The following is a 14,393-nucleotide window of genomic DNA, read 5'->3' as shown; positions in this document are numbered from 1 at the left end:
GGGGCCCCCATAGCCCCTGGAATCATCTCTGTAAATAGGGAAACTAATTAGGGGACAATAACAAACAGGTGAGCAAACTAATCATTCATAATTAACAAGGAAACGAGGGGGCAGGGTCAAGACTTAAGACACGAGAGCATGCGGTACACAAAACATAAACACAGACCACATGACTCTCCACACAGACGCAGAACACGGATACGGGGGTGTCAGGATCCCGGCACCAGAAACAAGACAAAATACACTTAATAACATTCGTGACCCTGACACAATCAGCTCATCGTAATTGTACAAACTTATGTCTATGTACAATGATTGAAAATTAATACAAAGTTTTATGTTCTGTCTACAAGTGTCCATTTCTGTACCAGACATCCCTGGACTAACGTAATAGTTTGTTGCATAAACAAATTGTTTTATAACTTTTAATAATACTAACAGCAAACTGCATGTGACGCACCCGCTTCACTGGCAACCAAATTAAGGAGAGGGCAAATCAGCATGTTCATTGTTTGTGCGTGTTTGTGGTTTGTGCTACCCACAAAAGCACAGCAACAGCTATTAAATAGAAAGGAGGCAACCACAGAAATGTTTAATTGTAAGTCACTTAGTTGAGCGATCAGAAACCGACATCCTGCTATGGTCAAAATACTCTGTCACATATAATATATAAATAGCCTTTTTATTGCCTTTGATTCTTATTTATAAAATGTATTCCTAATTATATTTATTTATAAGGCAAATTAAAATTAGCATTTGCTCTCTGTGATAAAGCCTTTACAAAAGTGTATCTGCAGTTGAACAGTTATATATAAAGCAAACAACAACTTTGCCTTATTGGATTAATGAAATTGTGAAAATATTTCTTTATGTACAAACAGAAAGAAAAAGACGCAAGAGACAAGGTAAATCAACATAAATGTAACACATTTAATAATATATGTTTTTCTAAACAAATAATGATCATATAAACTTAAAGACTTTACAGTATATACAGAGGACCATTTGTTCGGGAGAGGCATGTTTTTTTATTTAAATAATGAAACAAATCTCTCTTGAGGTCTACAAAAACAGCAATGCAAAAAGTTTTCTGGTTTCATATATTCTTGCATATAGCCTGTGCAAAATGCATAAGCTAAACTACCACCTCTCGATGGTCATAATTAGTCCCGCTTTGTGGCCAATCTGTCATCTGTATGTAGAGCACTTTGAATGAGAGGAAACACATCAACAGAAACTTCCTGTAAAGTACATTTGCAATTGCCAAGCTCCTTAGTGGTTCTTCGCATCATAAAGATACACTATAACAACAACAGGCAACATAAATCTCATTTTATTTCAGGTAAAATGTTTTATGCATCAATTAACATTTTGTTTTGACATGTATATGTCAAGTTTAATGCTTTATTTAAAAGAAATATTAAAAAAAGAAAATACATTTCCCAGTAATTACTGTTTTCAAACGTGTATTAGGCTAATAAGCTAATTATATCAGCCCTATATGAGTTGTTGTGTACTGCAGAATTAAAAATATTAATTAATTTTTAAATGTGAACTGAAACAATTATGTTTTCATGGTTGCAGAACTGCAGCACAAGTACTCGCTTAAAATGCTTCTTCTGTTCATTCATGTCTGCTCTGTCTGCTCTGTGTCTTGTTGAAGATTTACAGAAAGATTTGGTGAGACTTTTTTCTTACTGTTTCATTACAGGTGAAATCCTAAACCTTTGCTAAAATGTCCAGCCAGGTGATCACAGCTGACAATGCTAAAATTGTCATCCAAATAAATCCACAGGTGGCTAAAGGACAAGATAAGAGTGAAACTTATGCCAATACACCCCTCAAAAGGTTTCTTAAAGTACAACCAAAGTCATTGGGGGTAATGCATTTTTTTTTAGCAAAAGCTGGTGAACACTACATCTTGAACAATTAGTGAAACTATAAATATGCACATATGTCCACATACAAACTTTAATTCATTTTAAATAAATATGATAACATATTATTTTACTGTATCAGCTACCTGTATGGGATGTTCATTATAATACAATAAAACTAAAGACACATATCTGCCCTCCATAGATTGTGCAGATTATGATCGGAGTTGTGACCTTCCTGGTTGGTATTGTGCTCACCACGACAATCCACTATTTTGTGATAATTGTCATCACTGGTGTAACCTACTGGGGATCACTCATTGTAAGTTCAATCCTGTTGATTTGCATTATTGCTTCTGTCTTTAATAATCTCATTATAAGTAGCATTATTAATGTTTAGTATTTCTTCTTGTTCATTTTCAGTACATCATTGCTGGTTCTCTGTCTGTTGCTGCGGAAAATAAACTGAATCCCTGTCTGGTGTGTAGATAAATTTTTTTTACTCTGCTTTGGAGAGGTTGTTGCTGATGTACATAAACATTATTGTTCAACTCTTTGTTGGTAAAACTGGAAGAACTGTGTGTGTGTGGACATGTTTGAATCAACACCATATAAGGCAACCACAACAAGTTCCATGGTATTTGTTTTACCTCAGTGGTCTGAAACTATAACACGCTTATTGTTGCACTGAATTCTTTGCTGTGCTTTGGGGTTTGCTACATATGCAGTCTATAAGTTTAACACATATCACTTATACTACATTACAGTATGTAAATATTATCAGCATCAGGTTTCTTAATGCAAGGAGATATTCATCCCTTTCAAATCAAGATCTGGCTTATTTTGCACAGTTAAAAATCTTAACAGCAGTTTACGGCTTTAATTTTCTTGCAAGTCTCTTAAATGCATTTCTCTCTGTAGGTGAAAGCTTCAATTGGAATGAATGTCGTCAGTGCTGTAACGGCAGGGATAGCCATTATTCTGACGTCCATACAGCTCCGTTTTGGGCACTTTAACTATTACCGCGGAATTGAGGTAACATAATGCTATTAATGTTTTGTCACTGTAAAAAGAAAAGTTGAGTAAACTTAAACAAATAGAGAAACTGGCTGAAAAGCTTTTTTAAATGTATTCAACTTTAGCGGTTTTGCCAAACCATATATATGTCATGGTATGTGCCAGGAGGAAGACGAGGAGACGTGGAGAAATACAATAATGAACAAACTTTAATAAAGATAAAACAATAAACACACTGATAAATATAATCACATACAACATTAACCAGGAAGGACAACCTAGGGGAAAACAAACAGAGTATAAATAGTCAAACACAGTTCAAATGAGATAGTAAGGAGGATAATAGAAATTGTTGTCTGGAATCAGTGTTGTAGTCGAGTCACCAACTGTCGAGTCCGAGTCGAGTCTCGAGTCCCAGTGTTCGAGTCCGAGTCCAAGTCCGAGTCACCAAAGAAGAGTCCGAGTCGAGTCCAAGTCGAGTCACCATTACCAGTGTTCGAGTCCGAGTCGAGTCTCAAGTCCTGTATTCGAGTCTGAGAGTGCCTACATGTCTCCACTTTGGGACCTTCAAAAAACTGATAAAATGTATTAAAAAGGTTCTACATTAAACAAAAATGACACCACTGTCACGATTCCAAAGGGAGTTTATTTACTGATTTGACATACACTTTGGAACACACTTTGTAACTTTACGAAGCCATCAAAAGCATGTGTGTACTTCCATTGTTGTAAACTTGTGATTGAGAACTAGCGTAGAAAATGTACAAATTTAATTTGTAATCATGCTGCATTTTGTTTTTTGAGGAAATAAGAACAAACAACTGAGTTGGCATTGAAGTCTATTAAGAAAACATCCTGAACTGATTTTCTTAAAAAAACAATTTATTTTCCATAGTAGGAGTCATTTTTTGGACCCAACATCAAATAGGCAAATTCAACTGCAGTAGCCACCGTTCAACCTGAAGAGGGCAGCACTCAGACGTTTTTACACCATATATTGTAGTATTGAAACACTTTATATCCAAACGTACATCAAAATCAATGAACAGCACTAATAAACCATCATTCTTACAGATCAGTAACTAAATAAACTTGGATTAGGGTTTAGTTACTCTTTTTAAGTTATCAACAGACAAAAAATGCTGTAATCTGAACCAGACATACATTAACCCTAGCTTCTTCTGTTTGTTATATATGCATTAGTCAGTAATATTTTTAAAAAAAAAGCTAACGTTAGGCAATGGAAAGCATTTTACTTACTTTTCTGGGTGCATCCGTGACAGGTGTCTGTTAAAGTTTGAGGTTGTCCCAGTCTTTTACCTACACACACAACATTTAGCGCTGCTCTTTCCAGCATTAGAAGCAAAATTCGCGTAGGCGAACTTCACGATCCGGGGCACGTCTTTCTGCATTTTACAAATGTGAACATTTAGCCCGCGAATCATGCATCATGCATTGCACGAGCGTAAAAGTGAGTGACGTCAGTGAGTGTGTTGTCAAGCAAAGAGAGCGAGAGGTAGCAGTGTCTGTGAAGGGAGATCGCGACCGGTCTTGGGCACGAAACAGGAAAAGTGTAACACCTTATATAATTTTTTATAACATATTTAGTCAAAAACAAAGTGATGAATGCTCAAGTCCGATTGTATATATCCTCGAGTCCGAGTCCAAGTACGAGTCATCAATCCGCGAGTCCAAGTCGAGTCACAAGTCCAGAGAATGGATTCTCGAGTCGGACTCGAGTCCAAAGAATAGTGACTCGAGTCGGACTCGAGTCCGAGTCCAGGACTCAAGTACTCCATCACTGTCTGGAATGCGGATGACAGATAGCAGAACACATTAGAAACCTGACAGTACTTTCCCTTCACCCTAGGCGTATCCAGCGTAACTCAAACAACACCAAACTGGTGGGAGGGGGGACAGGCAACAGAAGATGAAGACAACAGTCAATGAAACCAGGGGTGTTTTTCAATATGCTTTCTCGTTTCATCGCTTATACGTCCTACATCCTACAACCCGGAAACGATCGAGTTTTATCATCTTGAAGGACATCTAAATTTTTTAATTGCACCACGAGGAGGGAAGAAACGAGGAGTTAAGCTGCGGTTAGGCTAGACTTTGAACACGCAAGTATTTGTTGGACGTTGCTGCAGGGAGTGGACGGGGAGCAGCTTATCAATATGATCTTTGGTTTTGTCCATTTAGAGAGAAATTGGACTGGTCACAACACTCCACGTGATATGCAGGTCAGAGTTCACCAGACTTGAACATTGTTACGCAGCGACCTGCAACATATCATCGCATGACCTTGTGTGTCCAGTCTGTCGCATTCTCACGTGTATGGAAGTCAATGAAACGAAAAGTCTTTTGTAGCTAAGGGAAATTTCCCAACCCCAACTTTATTGGCTAGTGTGACTGATTTTACATGACTAAAAAGCACAAACAGCAATGTTTTCCAACACGTGAAGCTACAAAGAAAGCGTTGCAAACCACCGCATGCACATCTAAAAGTGAGAGTTTGTGTAAACGAGGAGTGGGCGAACGTGTCGGTTGAGTGTACGTGTTGGTGGGCATTTTGTGTAATTTTGTGTGTGGCTTGTCATTCTCCTTCCTTCATTCTATGAGGGCATGCACAAGCATTATGATTGGTCGAGCCAGGTCTAGTCTGAAAAAAAAATAACATGGTGGCCAAGGAAGCGGCTGGAGCACAAATCTCCTGCCAAAAACGAGAGATAAACTGAGGACCCCTTTCTGAAACCACGTCAGTCGGAAGACCGTGTAAATGAAAAACATGGTTCTCCGAACTCCAGGATGGCAGACAAACTTGGATTCATGACCCCACCGGATAACATCAGAGCGCAACGCCTCGGGAACCCACAGACAACCCTCTGGGACTTCCACCCCTCGAACGGCCTCTTACCCGCTGCTCGACTCCCCAGACGAGGGCACCGACCACCCTCCCCTCTGAGAGAATGCTTTTGGTCCGCTCGGATTCCGAGTTTTTGAACAAATGGGAGAGAGCATGAGGTTTAATATTTTTAGAGCCCGGCCGTTATAAGGGTGTGAAGTTAAAACGATCAAAGAAAAGTGCCCAGTGACCCTGTCTGGATGTTAGCCTCCTAGACGAATGGATATATTCCAAATTCTTGTGATCCAGCCCAGGAAGGGCTCAGAGGCTCCCCCTAACCAGTGACTACCCCGACATCAGAAGCATCTACCTTCACCATAAATTGATAAGCCGGATCTGGAATACAAAGGACAGGAGCAGAGATGAAACGGGAGTTTAATTCATCAAAGGCCTTCTGGGCCTCATTATTCCAGCAGAAACACATTTTAGTGGAAGTAAGAGTGTTAAGAGGTTTAGCGATCTGACCAAAAAATCTGATGAAACGGCAGTAAAACTGTGCGAAACCCAGAAATCGCTGTAGCTCATTATGAGTGTCGGGTACTGGCCATTCTGTGACCGCCTTGACTTTAGCGGAGTCGGGACATATTTACCCAGTGGCGATAACAAAATCCACTAATGAAACCGACTCCTTGTGGAACTCACACTTCTGTGCCTTAACAAATAACTGATTTTCCAAAAGCTGTTGTAAAACTAGGCGAACATGTTGGGTGAGCATCTGCATGGAAGGAGAAAAGATGATTAATGTCATCAAGATACACCAAGACAAATTTGTTAATCATATCTCCCAACACTTCAATAACCATAGTCTGGAAGACAGCTGGCGCATTCGAGAGGCCAAATAGTAACACAGAGTATTCATAGTGCCCCGAAGGAGTATTGAATGCTGTCTTCCACTCATCGCCCTCATTAAAATGCACCAAGTGTTAAGCATTGCGCAGATCTAACTTGGTGATCACACAAGCTCCCTGTAATAGTTCAAAGGCTGAAGACAATAATGGCAAGGGGTACGTATTCTTAACAGTAATGTTATTTAATCCTCTGTAATTAATACACAGATGTAGGGAACCGTCTTTTTTCTTAACAAAGAAAAACCCAGCTCCAGCTGGGGAGGTGGAGTGGCGATTGAGACCGGCACTAAGCGCTTCGTTAATGTATTTATCCATAGCCTCTCTTCCAGGAACAGATAGGGAATAAACACAACCCTTAGGCGTCAAAGTACCTTGGAGAAGATCGATAGCGCAATCATACGACCGATGAGATGGTAGGGATGTAGCCCGGGCTTTACTGAACACGTGATGCGGATCAGAATACTCCACTGGGACCCTAGAGAGATTGGCCGCAGGAATCTGAAAAACAGAACAGGCAGAGCCAGAAGGAGCAGGACCGAGACAAGAGAGATGACAAGACAATTTCCAAAACAATTTCCAAAACAATACTATTCTGCCAATCAACATGAGGATTATGTTTAACCAGCCAATCATGCCCCAAAAAAGAGGCGATTGTGATGATTGTAAAAGGTAAAGTTCAATATCCTCATGATGATAGCCAGAAACAAAAAGACTTACAGAAGGTGTGGGTGAGTGATAAGTGCCATGTGTTGCCCCTTTAACGTCAAAGCAGACAGTGGTTCAACTAACCACATCCAAAAAACTTACCTCGGCATCTGAGTCCAGTAAGTCCTGGGAATGGAAAACACTGTTAGCAAAGTGTAGAGTGATGGACAACAAGGTGCAGGATCCTGAAGATGTGTAGATTGAAGATGCGCCCACCAGTACACCCGTATTTACCGGAGGGTGACACCTTTTACCGAACAGTTGATGGCTCTAAGCCCCGGTTTACCACAATAGAGACATGATCCATTAATGAGACGATGTTGCGTCTCTTCGGTGGTAAGCCAGAGCCGACCCAGTTGCATGGGTTCTGCCAAGGAAGATCATGCGAGTGTGGTGTTGGTCACGCGTAGCTAAGGATCCAAAAGATGTTAATTGAAGGTGCGTCGAATCCTCCACTGCTTGTGACGAGCCTCGACTCTAAGAGCCAGATCAATCATCCTCTCTCTAGGGATGAGGGAAGATCATGAGAGGCGATCTCATCCTGAATGTACCCCTGCAGACCTTCCAAAAATTGACCCCTTAGGGCAGAGTCGTTACATCTGCTGGAAGCGGCAAGAGTCTTGAATTTAATTGCGAAGTCTGTCACGGATGAACTCCCCTGGACGAGCCTGGCCAATTCAGCGGCCGCTAAGTCACCTGGCAGAGACTGATCAAACAACTTCTCCAACTCTCTATGGAAAGTCTCAAAGCTCTCACTGGGGAATTAACGCCTCCCAGACATTAATTCCCCAGTCTCACGCTCTCCCCATTAGTAGAGTTAACAAAAATGTGATTTTTGACATATTAGTAGCATTCCTTCGGGGCTGGAGCGCGAAAACCAGGGAACACTGGGAGAGAAAGGATCTGCAGGTGTTACTGTCGCCATCGTAAGAGGCCGGGTTCACTGTGTGAGGCTCACTTTCGGAAAAATCAGCCGGATAGACCAACGTACCAATCTCTCCAAACCGCCAGGTTACCTGCTCCAGTCTATTGCGCAGATCAGTGAATTGGCTGGAGAGAAGCTGGAAGTCGTGAGAGGCTGAAGTGAGTAAAGATGAATGCTGGTCCAGCATGACCCCTGCTGGGCCAAGGTTGCCTGCACTGATTCTCTGATAGATTTACTTGCACAATCCATGACGTGGCACGTTTGTACTGTGAGGGATGAGTCAGAGAGGAATTCTGATGCAAGTAAAATGTATTAAATAATGCAGGAGAATCAGTGGTCGCAAACATGACCACAGATAGGAAGGAGAGAGAGAGTCAACAACAGTGATAATCAATGGACATAGTAACAAAGGTCCTTCGGTGTACTGCCTTAAGACAAGACAAACCGATGATTGATCCGGAGAGAGAGTCGAAAACCAATGAGACAATAATCCACTGAGAAAAAGTTCACAGATAGTAATCCACAGAGACGGGAGGCAGGAATCGGACCGGGTGCTACACTTCAACCTCAGCTAAATCCTGAGAGCAAACCACAGTGACTAAACAATGAAACAGGCATGACAAGATCACAAATACTAGGCAGGAGTCGAGCAAAACATGGCAGTGATCACCCGGAAAACTCACACGCGTGACGAAAGACAAACACCTGACGTTTAAATAAGCCTTATAGAGACAAGACACAGATGGAAAACAATAAGAGAAACGAGGGGTAGGAGACACAAAGTGGAGCACACGTGAGGAGCTGTTAAAACATAAAGGTAAACAAACACACACAGTGCAACTGATCATGACAGTTTTAAAAAAGTGATGAACTACCTGCACAACTACTGCTTTAATTTAATATGGCTTAGCACATCTACTGTGTGCAGAGACCAGTGGCGGCTCTTCCGAGGGGCCTAAATTAAAAATATGTGTTTGTTGCATCAGGTGAACCATGTGCATCACGTGTCTTGTCGAAATACATTCCTGCTGCACACGCATCGGAAGGGTTTATGTTAAAAGAGATGCTCACATTCAGGAACAATTTTCTTATGTGATACTGAATATTTTGTAGGTTTTAGGTGGTGGGATCATCGCAGTTATGCTGGTTTTCTCCATCCTTCAGTTCATCATCTCAATCTGCATCTGCAAAGGGTGTTCCTGTGATGCAAACCCACTCGTGATCAGTAATACAATAGACCTGGTAAATAATTTACTTGTGGTGATGATATGACTACAGTATAAGAAGGGTTTGATCATAACAAGCAAAAGTTTAATAAAATTGGACATTTCTCTTTTCAGATGGTTTTAGAGAAAGAAGCGTCCCCACTTAACATGCCACAACCACCAAGGAGAAATTAGCAGAATGGAAACAAAATATTTAAAGGACTAAAATGGAGGACAGAGGCCTTTTGTAATAAAAAAAGACATGTGGTTCTCATTAATAAAATAAAGTGCTAATACAGATTTTTTTAGTGGACTAATTATCGTAACATGTCTTGTCACTCCACAGAGACCATATGACACATTTTGTCATAGGGATTCTGTGGACTTTTGCGTGTTTCTGTCAGGACATCGGACAGCTTTCACACCCCAGCTAGCCTATGTTGCATAAGCGCAAGTGTTTCAATGTCAGCGGAAGTGTAATGTAAATGCGCGTGTGTTTCATTATATTTCGCCTCATTTGGCCTCCCATACTTTAATTATGGATGTTTGTGCTTTTTGGAGCTTTGCCTTATTATAACATAATTTATTTGTGTTCATTTGAAGAAGTCATATATATCTGAGGTGGCATAGGATTGAGCAAATTATGAGAAGATTTTCATTTTTCAGTAAATAATTTCTTTTAATGTTACATTAGAATATCTGTGAGAATAAATGACAATGTATTTGAGAATATTTACAGTAACTGTAGATGTTATGATTCTTTTCAATATAGTTTTTTTTATCAAAACAATAGTGTTTCCAGATTTTCTCCCGCATTTTCCGCTTTGAACAGCAGCATGGTTAGATTGTAGCTTTTGTCAATTTTTGTAAACACATTATCATATTGTGTTACATAAAATTATGTAAACACTTTATAATAGGTAATATACATTAAAACCAAAAGTTGTATCTCTGAACATTAGTTAATGCACAATAAAGTAACATGAATTGTAATACAATTAACTAACATTAACAAACATTAATAAATGCTGAATACTACATTGCTACTGTACTTGTTAGTTAATGTTAACTAATACTTTTCAACTTAACAAACACAATTTTATTGTAAAATGTAAATTGTTTTATAGAAACAAACTGCTTGTCTCTCCCTGTCAGAAGAGGCAGTGTTTTATGTTTTATGACTGTATACTGACTGAACTCGAATCATATAACATGATTTGGTTATTATTGCATATCGACAGGGAAAGACCTAATGCAATAACATTTAGCAATTTAGCAAATGCTTGCTTATTTAAAATTGTAAGTTAATTCATCTATGGTCTTTTTTATTCCATTTGTTGCTGCCATATTTCAACAATTCAATTGCAAGCACCATTTCTTTTCTACAGGTATTATATAAGCCCATATCAGCAAAAAGCACCTGCACACACCGCTTGTTTCATTTTGACAGAAATCTCCCATTTTTCTTCGCTCCCAACAATGCTCATTTAATTTGCCCTTTTTTAATTGTTTACTCTGATACATTTGTTTGCTCTATAACTGTTTCCTGATCCACAAATCCACTGAGTAATTCTAGCATCATGAATGTTACATTTTTAATCAGAACCAGGAAGCAAAAAAAAAAAAAAAAACTTTCAGCAATTCTGAAAGTGCACTTAATTTTCTATGGTAAATAATCTATATGATTGGTGATGTTTTTTTTTTAAAAGGAAACATTTATATTTTAAACATTATTAACGTTTTAACTTTCATGGAAAAGTTGAGGTCAGGCTGGAGGCTGACCTTTGACCTAACCTTACAAAAACAAATCGTTTCACCTCAAATACATTAAATAACTGTATGGATTGGTTTTTGATGAATTAAAACAAATGGGCCATCATCCAAAGCCGTTATCAAAGTGAAAAGGAAACTCCTGCATGGGATAACATTATGGAAGGTGTCCTCCAAAACCACATCTTCATTCAGGCTAATATGAAGACACCCATTTAAGGGTAAAGAAAACAGAATAATTTGCTCATAGCCAATGGGTGTGGCAGAATAAGGTGGAGTCACATCATCTAAATGTGGATGATCCTCAGGCAGGCTGCTGCAGGTGCTGGATATAGAAATTAAAACACTGACTGGTCATCAGAAGGATTATGTATGGACTGGGGGATATTAGGAATTTACCATCAGATGCCCACATTTTCGTTAACCAATCATGATGCACTGTCGCCACCGGTGAGAGAGCAGAAATCTTCAGGGGACAACAGAGCAGTTTAAGGATGATGTCAGGAAAAAAGAGCTACTGCACACGTTTTGAAGTGCATTCCTGGCCACAGTCAAAGATTTTGACTTTGTCTGTTCACCTAGGGACAGAGTCCTGTCGAGGGCTGGTGGTTGAGTGGTTGGTATGGAGGATCCAATGAGGGTGATTTGTGTAAACCTGGAGACACAACAGTTAAACAAATTTTGGTGGTTAATGGGGTTGTTTTAGTGTAAAAACACTGAAATGCAGAATGAAATGACGAGATGTAAATGTAGGGAAAGCACAGGTGAATAGGAGCAAGTCTCTGAGTGACTTGTGTAGTGCAGAGTGCTGAATCATCAGAAGGAGCACTAAATGCAAAATAATTCAGAGACAATTCCCACTCTCTCTTCCTCACTCTCTCTCTCTCTCTCTCTCTCTCTGTGTGTGTGTGTGTGCGTGCGTGCACTTATCTCCATCCCACAGTTACCCTGCTGGGAAAATTAAGTGGAGAGAGAGAAAGGGGAATGGAAGACAGAGCTGCTGTACTAAAAATAACTGCAATGCAGACACTCAGCATGGGACAGAGAAAACACAGCTTTGCGCTTTTGAAAAATTTAATGTACGCATGACAGCGCTCTTGAACAGATCAGCGTTTTTTCCACCAATCTGCGAAGATGACTCAGTTCGCTGTATTACGTGTGCCAGGCCAGTAGATGGGGATGTTAATTTGTAAAGAAGCACTACAAGCCTGCACACAAGCATTTTCTTACAGAATGATAAATACAAATAGTCAAGACAGCGAAAGCATCAAGCAATGTGTTTAAGATGGACAATGGGGTAAATTTTTTACAACTGAATTACTACAAAATACCAAGTGACCCTAGACTATAAAATGCCATAATTTCGTGAACTTTGTTGGAGAAGTGTTAATAAACTCAACATCTTGAGTTGCACAAACACAGTCTTCTTGTTGTTTTGGTAATACTTGTGCATGCCTATAGACTGAATTCACACATATGATGTTACTGTTATCACAGATTCACATTTACACAGTTTACACAAAGATGACAAGGAGTCGTTTAGAAAAACTTCCACTCGGAAACCCATCTTCAAATGTTTGCATTTTCAGTACCCTATCGTTTGCTATTAAAATCGTTGTCATGTAACAGCCCCTAAAAGAGTCTTTATTATATTCTGGTTCCTAGATATGGCCGGCATCCCTCATTCAGTGCAAGTCAATAGAATTTCTTCTATTGAAGAAATATCTTTCATAAATGTTATTGTTCATGTCCACAGCACAAAGGGTACGCTGCCATTCAAATCTTTAAAGTGCACATATTATGAAAACCTCACCTTTTCTGGGTCTTGAGGTGTTATTTTGTGTCTCTGGTGCTTCCACACACATACAAACTTGGAAAAAAATCCATCCATGCTGTTTTTAGTGAGATAGAGGTTTCTGAATGTCCTCTGCCTTGAGTTTCAGATTTCGCGGTCTCAAAATCAGCTCTGTTGTGACATCACATGCCTTGTCGTCACATTCCATTTGACTTTAGCCACCCACCACCCCACTACCCAGGTCTCCACCCACCAGGTAGCAACAGAGCAGTCACTTCGCTGATGTCCTTTACTGTTGTTATCGTGTCTCACGGAAATTAAATAAAAGTATACAGTCATATCCAGTGTTACAACATTCATATACAGTCCTCAGATTGTATATTCTATTCTATTAAAAGATGTTCATGCGAAATCTGATGTAAACAACAGACTATATATCTATAGTTCACAGATTATACGCATTTGTGGACAAAAATGGTCATTGGATGCATTCTATTAGATGGTTTCATGGATCATTCACACATCTGAAACAGACTGGATTCGATTCGCGATCATCATATCAACACAAATGTAAGAAGTCCCGTTTATATTCTGCATGTTGTCATCTGGACTTTATCCAGCATCTTTATAATGCTAGAGCATCTGTATCTCAAAACAGAGACCACACAATGACGCTAAACCCGTAGACCTTTCAAATGTAATAGTATTAATGTTTGTTTGACGGTAGGCTTTATAGATTTTGCTAGTACCGTTAAAAAACTTACGTAATCTCGCCCACGAATTGGTGCGCATTGAGGGGGTGAACTTGTGTGTGTGTTTAAGCAGTCATTTGTAATTGAGAACGAGGTTGCTGACAGCTATGCTGGTTAGTTTGCAGCGTGGTTTCTCCAGCAAAACCAGTGACCAGCTACCGTACTTTTCGAAAGTTATTTAAAAGGTTTTATAAAATATTTAACTGCTTTATTGTACAATTCTACATGAACTAACTGAATAAGTAATGGTGTTTTGCCAAACTAACCAAGACCACACCCTACTGACCGGGCCTTTCCGACGAGCCTACCCCCGAGTCTCTATCGCTTTCATAAGATACGGCGGACCTCTCACTATCTTCTAGCAATTAGCATTTTGTCCACAAGCAGTATACATTCCCGCCAGGTCTAAATTTCTGTAATTAGTGAAAATAATGCGTTTGAAAATGTTTTATAACGGGAATATGTTAGCATTGTTTAGGGCAAAACGAGTGTATTGTTTTGAATGCTACATCACAATTTACACTCGAAGCCAATCATTATGTGTAATGAGTTTCTTCTCCTTGAGTGTACTGATTAGTGGTACTCTTTTGCTTG

The 14,393-nt window shown here is 39.6% G+C and overlaps 1 protein-coding gene across 1 annotated transcript in view; it reads left to right on the top strand.

Moving 5' to 3' along the window:
- The first annotated feature begins 1,218 nt into the window (after positions 1-1,218).
- The window catches only part of LOC129440310 (membrane-spanning 4-domains subfamily A member 5), a 31,073-nt gene continuing 17,898 nt past the window's right edge, over positions 1,219-14,393 (top strand). The window contains 5 exon segments of the mRNA XM_073860789.1: positions 1,219-1,342; positions 1,712-1,879; positions 2,083-2,199; positions 2,301-2,357; positions 2,799-2,915. Of these exon segments, the coding sequence (XP_073716890.1) occupies positions 1,736-1,879; positions 2,083-2,199; positions 2,301-2,357; positions 2,799-2,915 (435 nt within the window). The 5' untranslated portion in view covers positions 1,219-1,342; positions 1,712-1,735.

The sequence above is a fragment of the Misgurnus anguillicaudatus genome, chromosome 22, assembly GCF_027580225.2.
Source record: "Misgurnus anguillicaudatus chromosome 22, ASM2758022v2, whole genome shotgun sequence".
Lineage (NCBI taxonomy): Eukaryota > Metazoa > Chordata > Actinopteri > Cypriniformes > Cobitidae > Misgurnus > Misgurnus anguillicaudatus.
The sequence above is the reverse complement of the archived record's forward strand: the minus strand, read 5'-3'. Positions and strand labels throughout refer to the sequence as shown.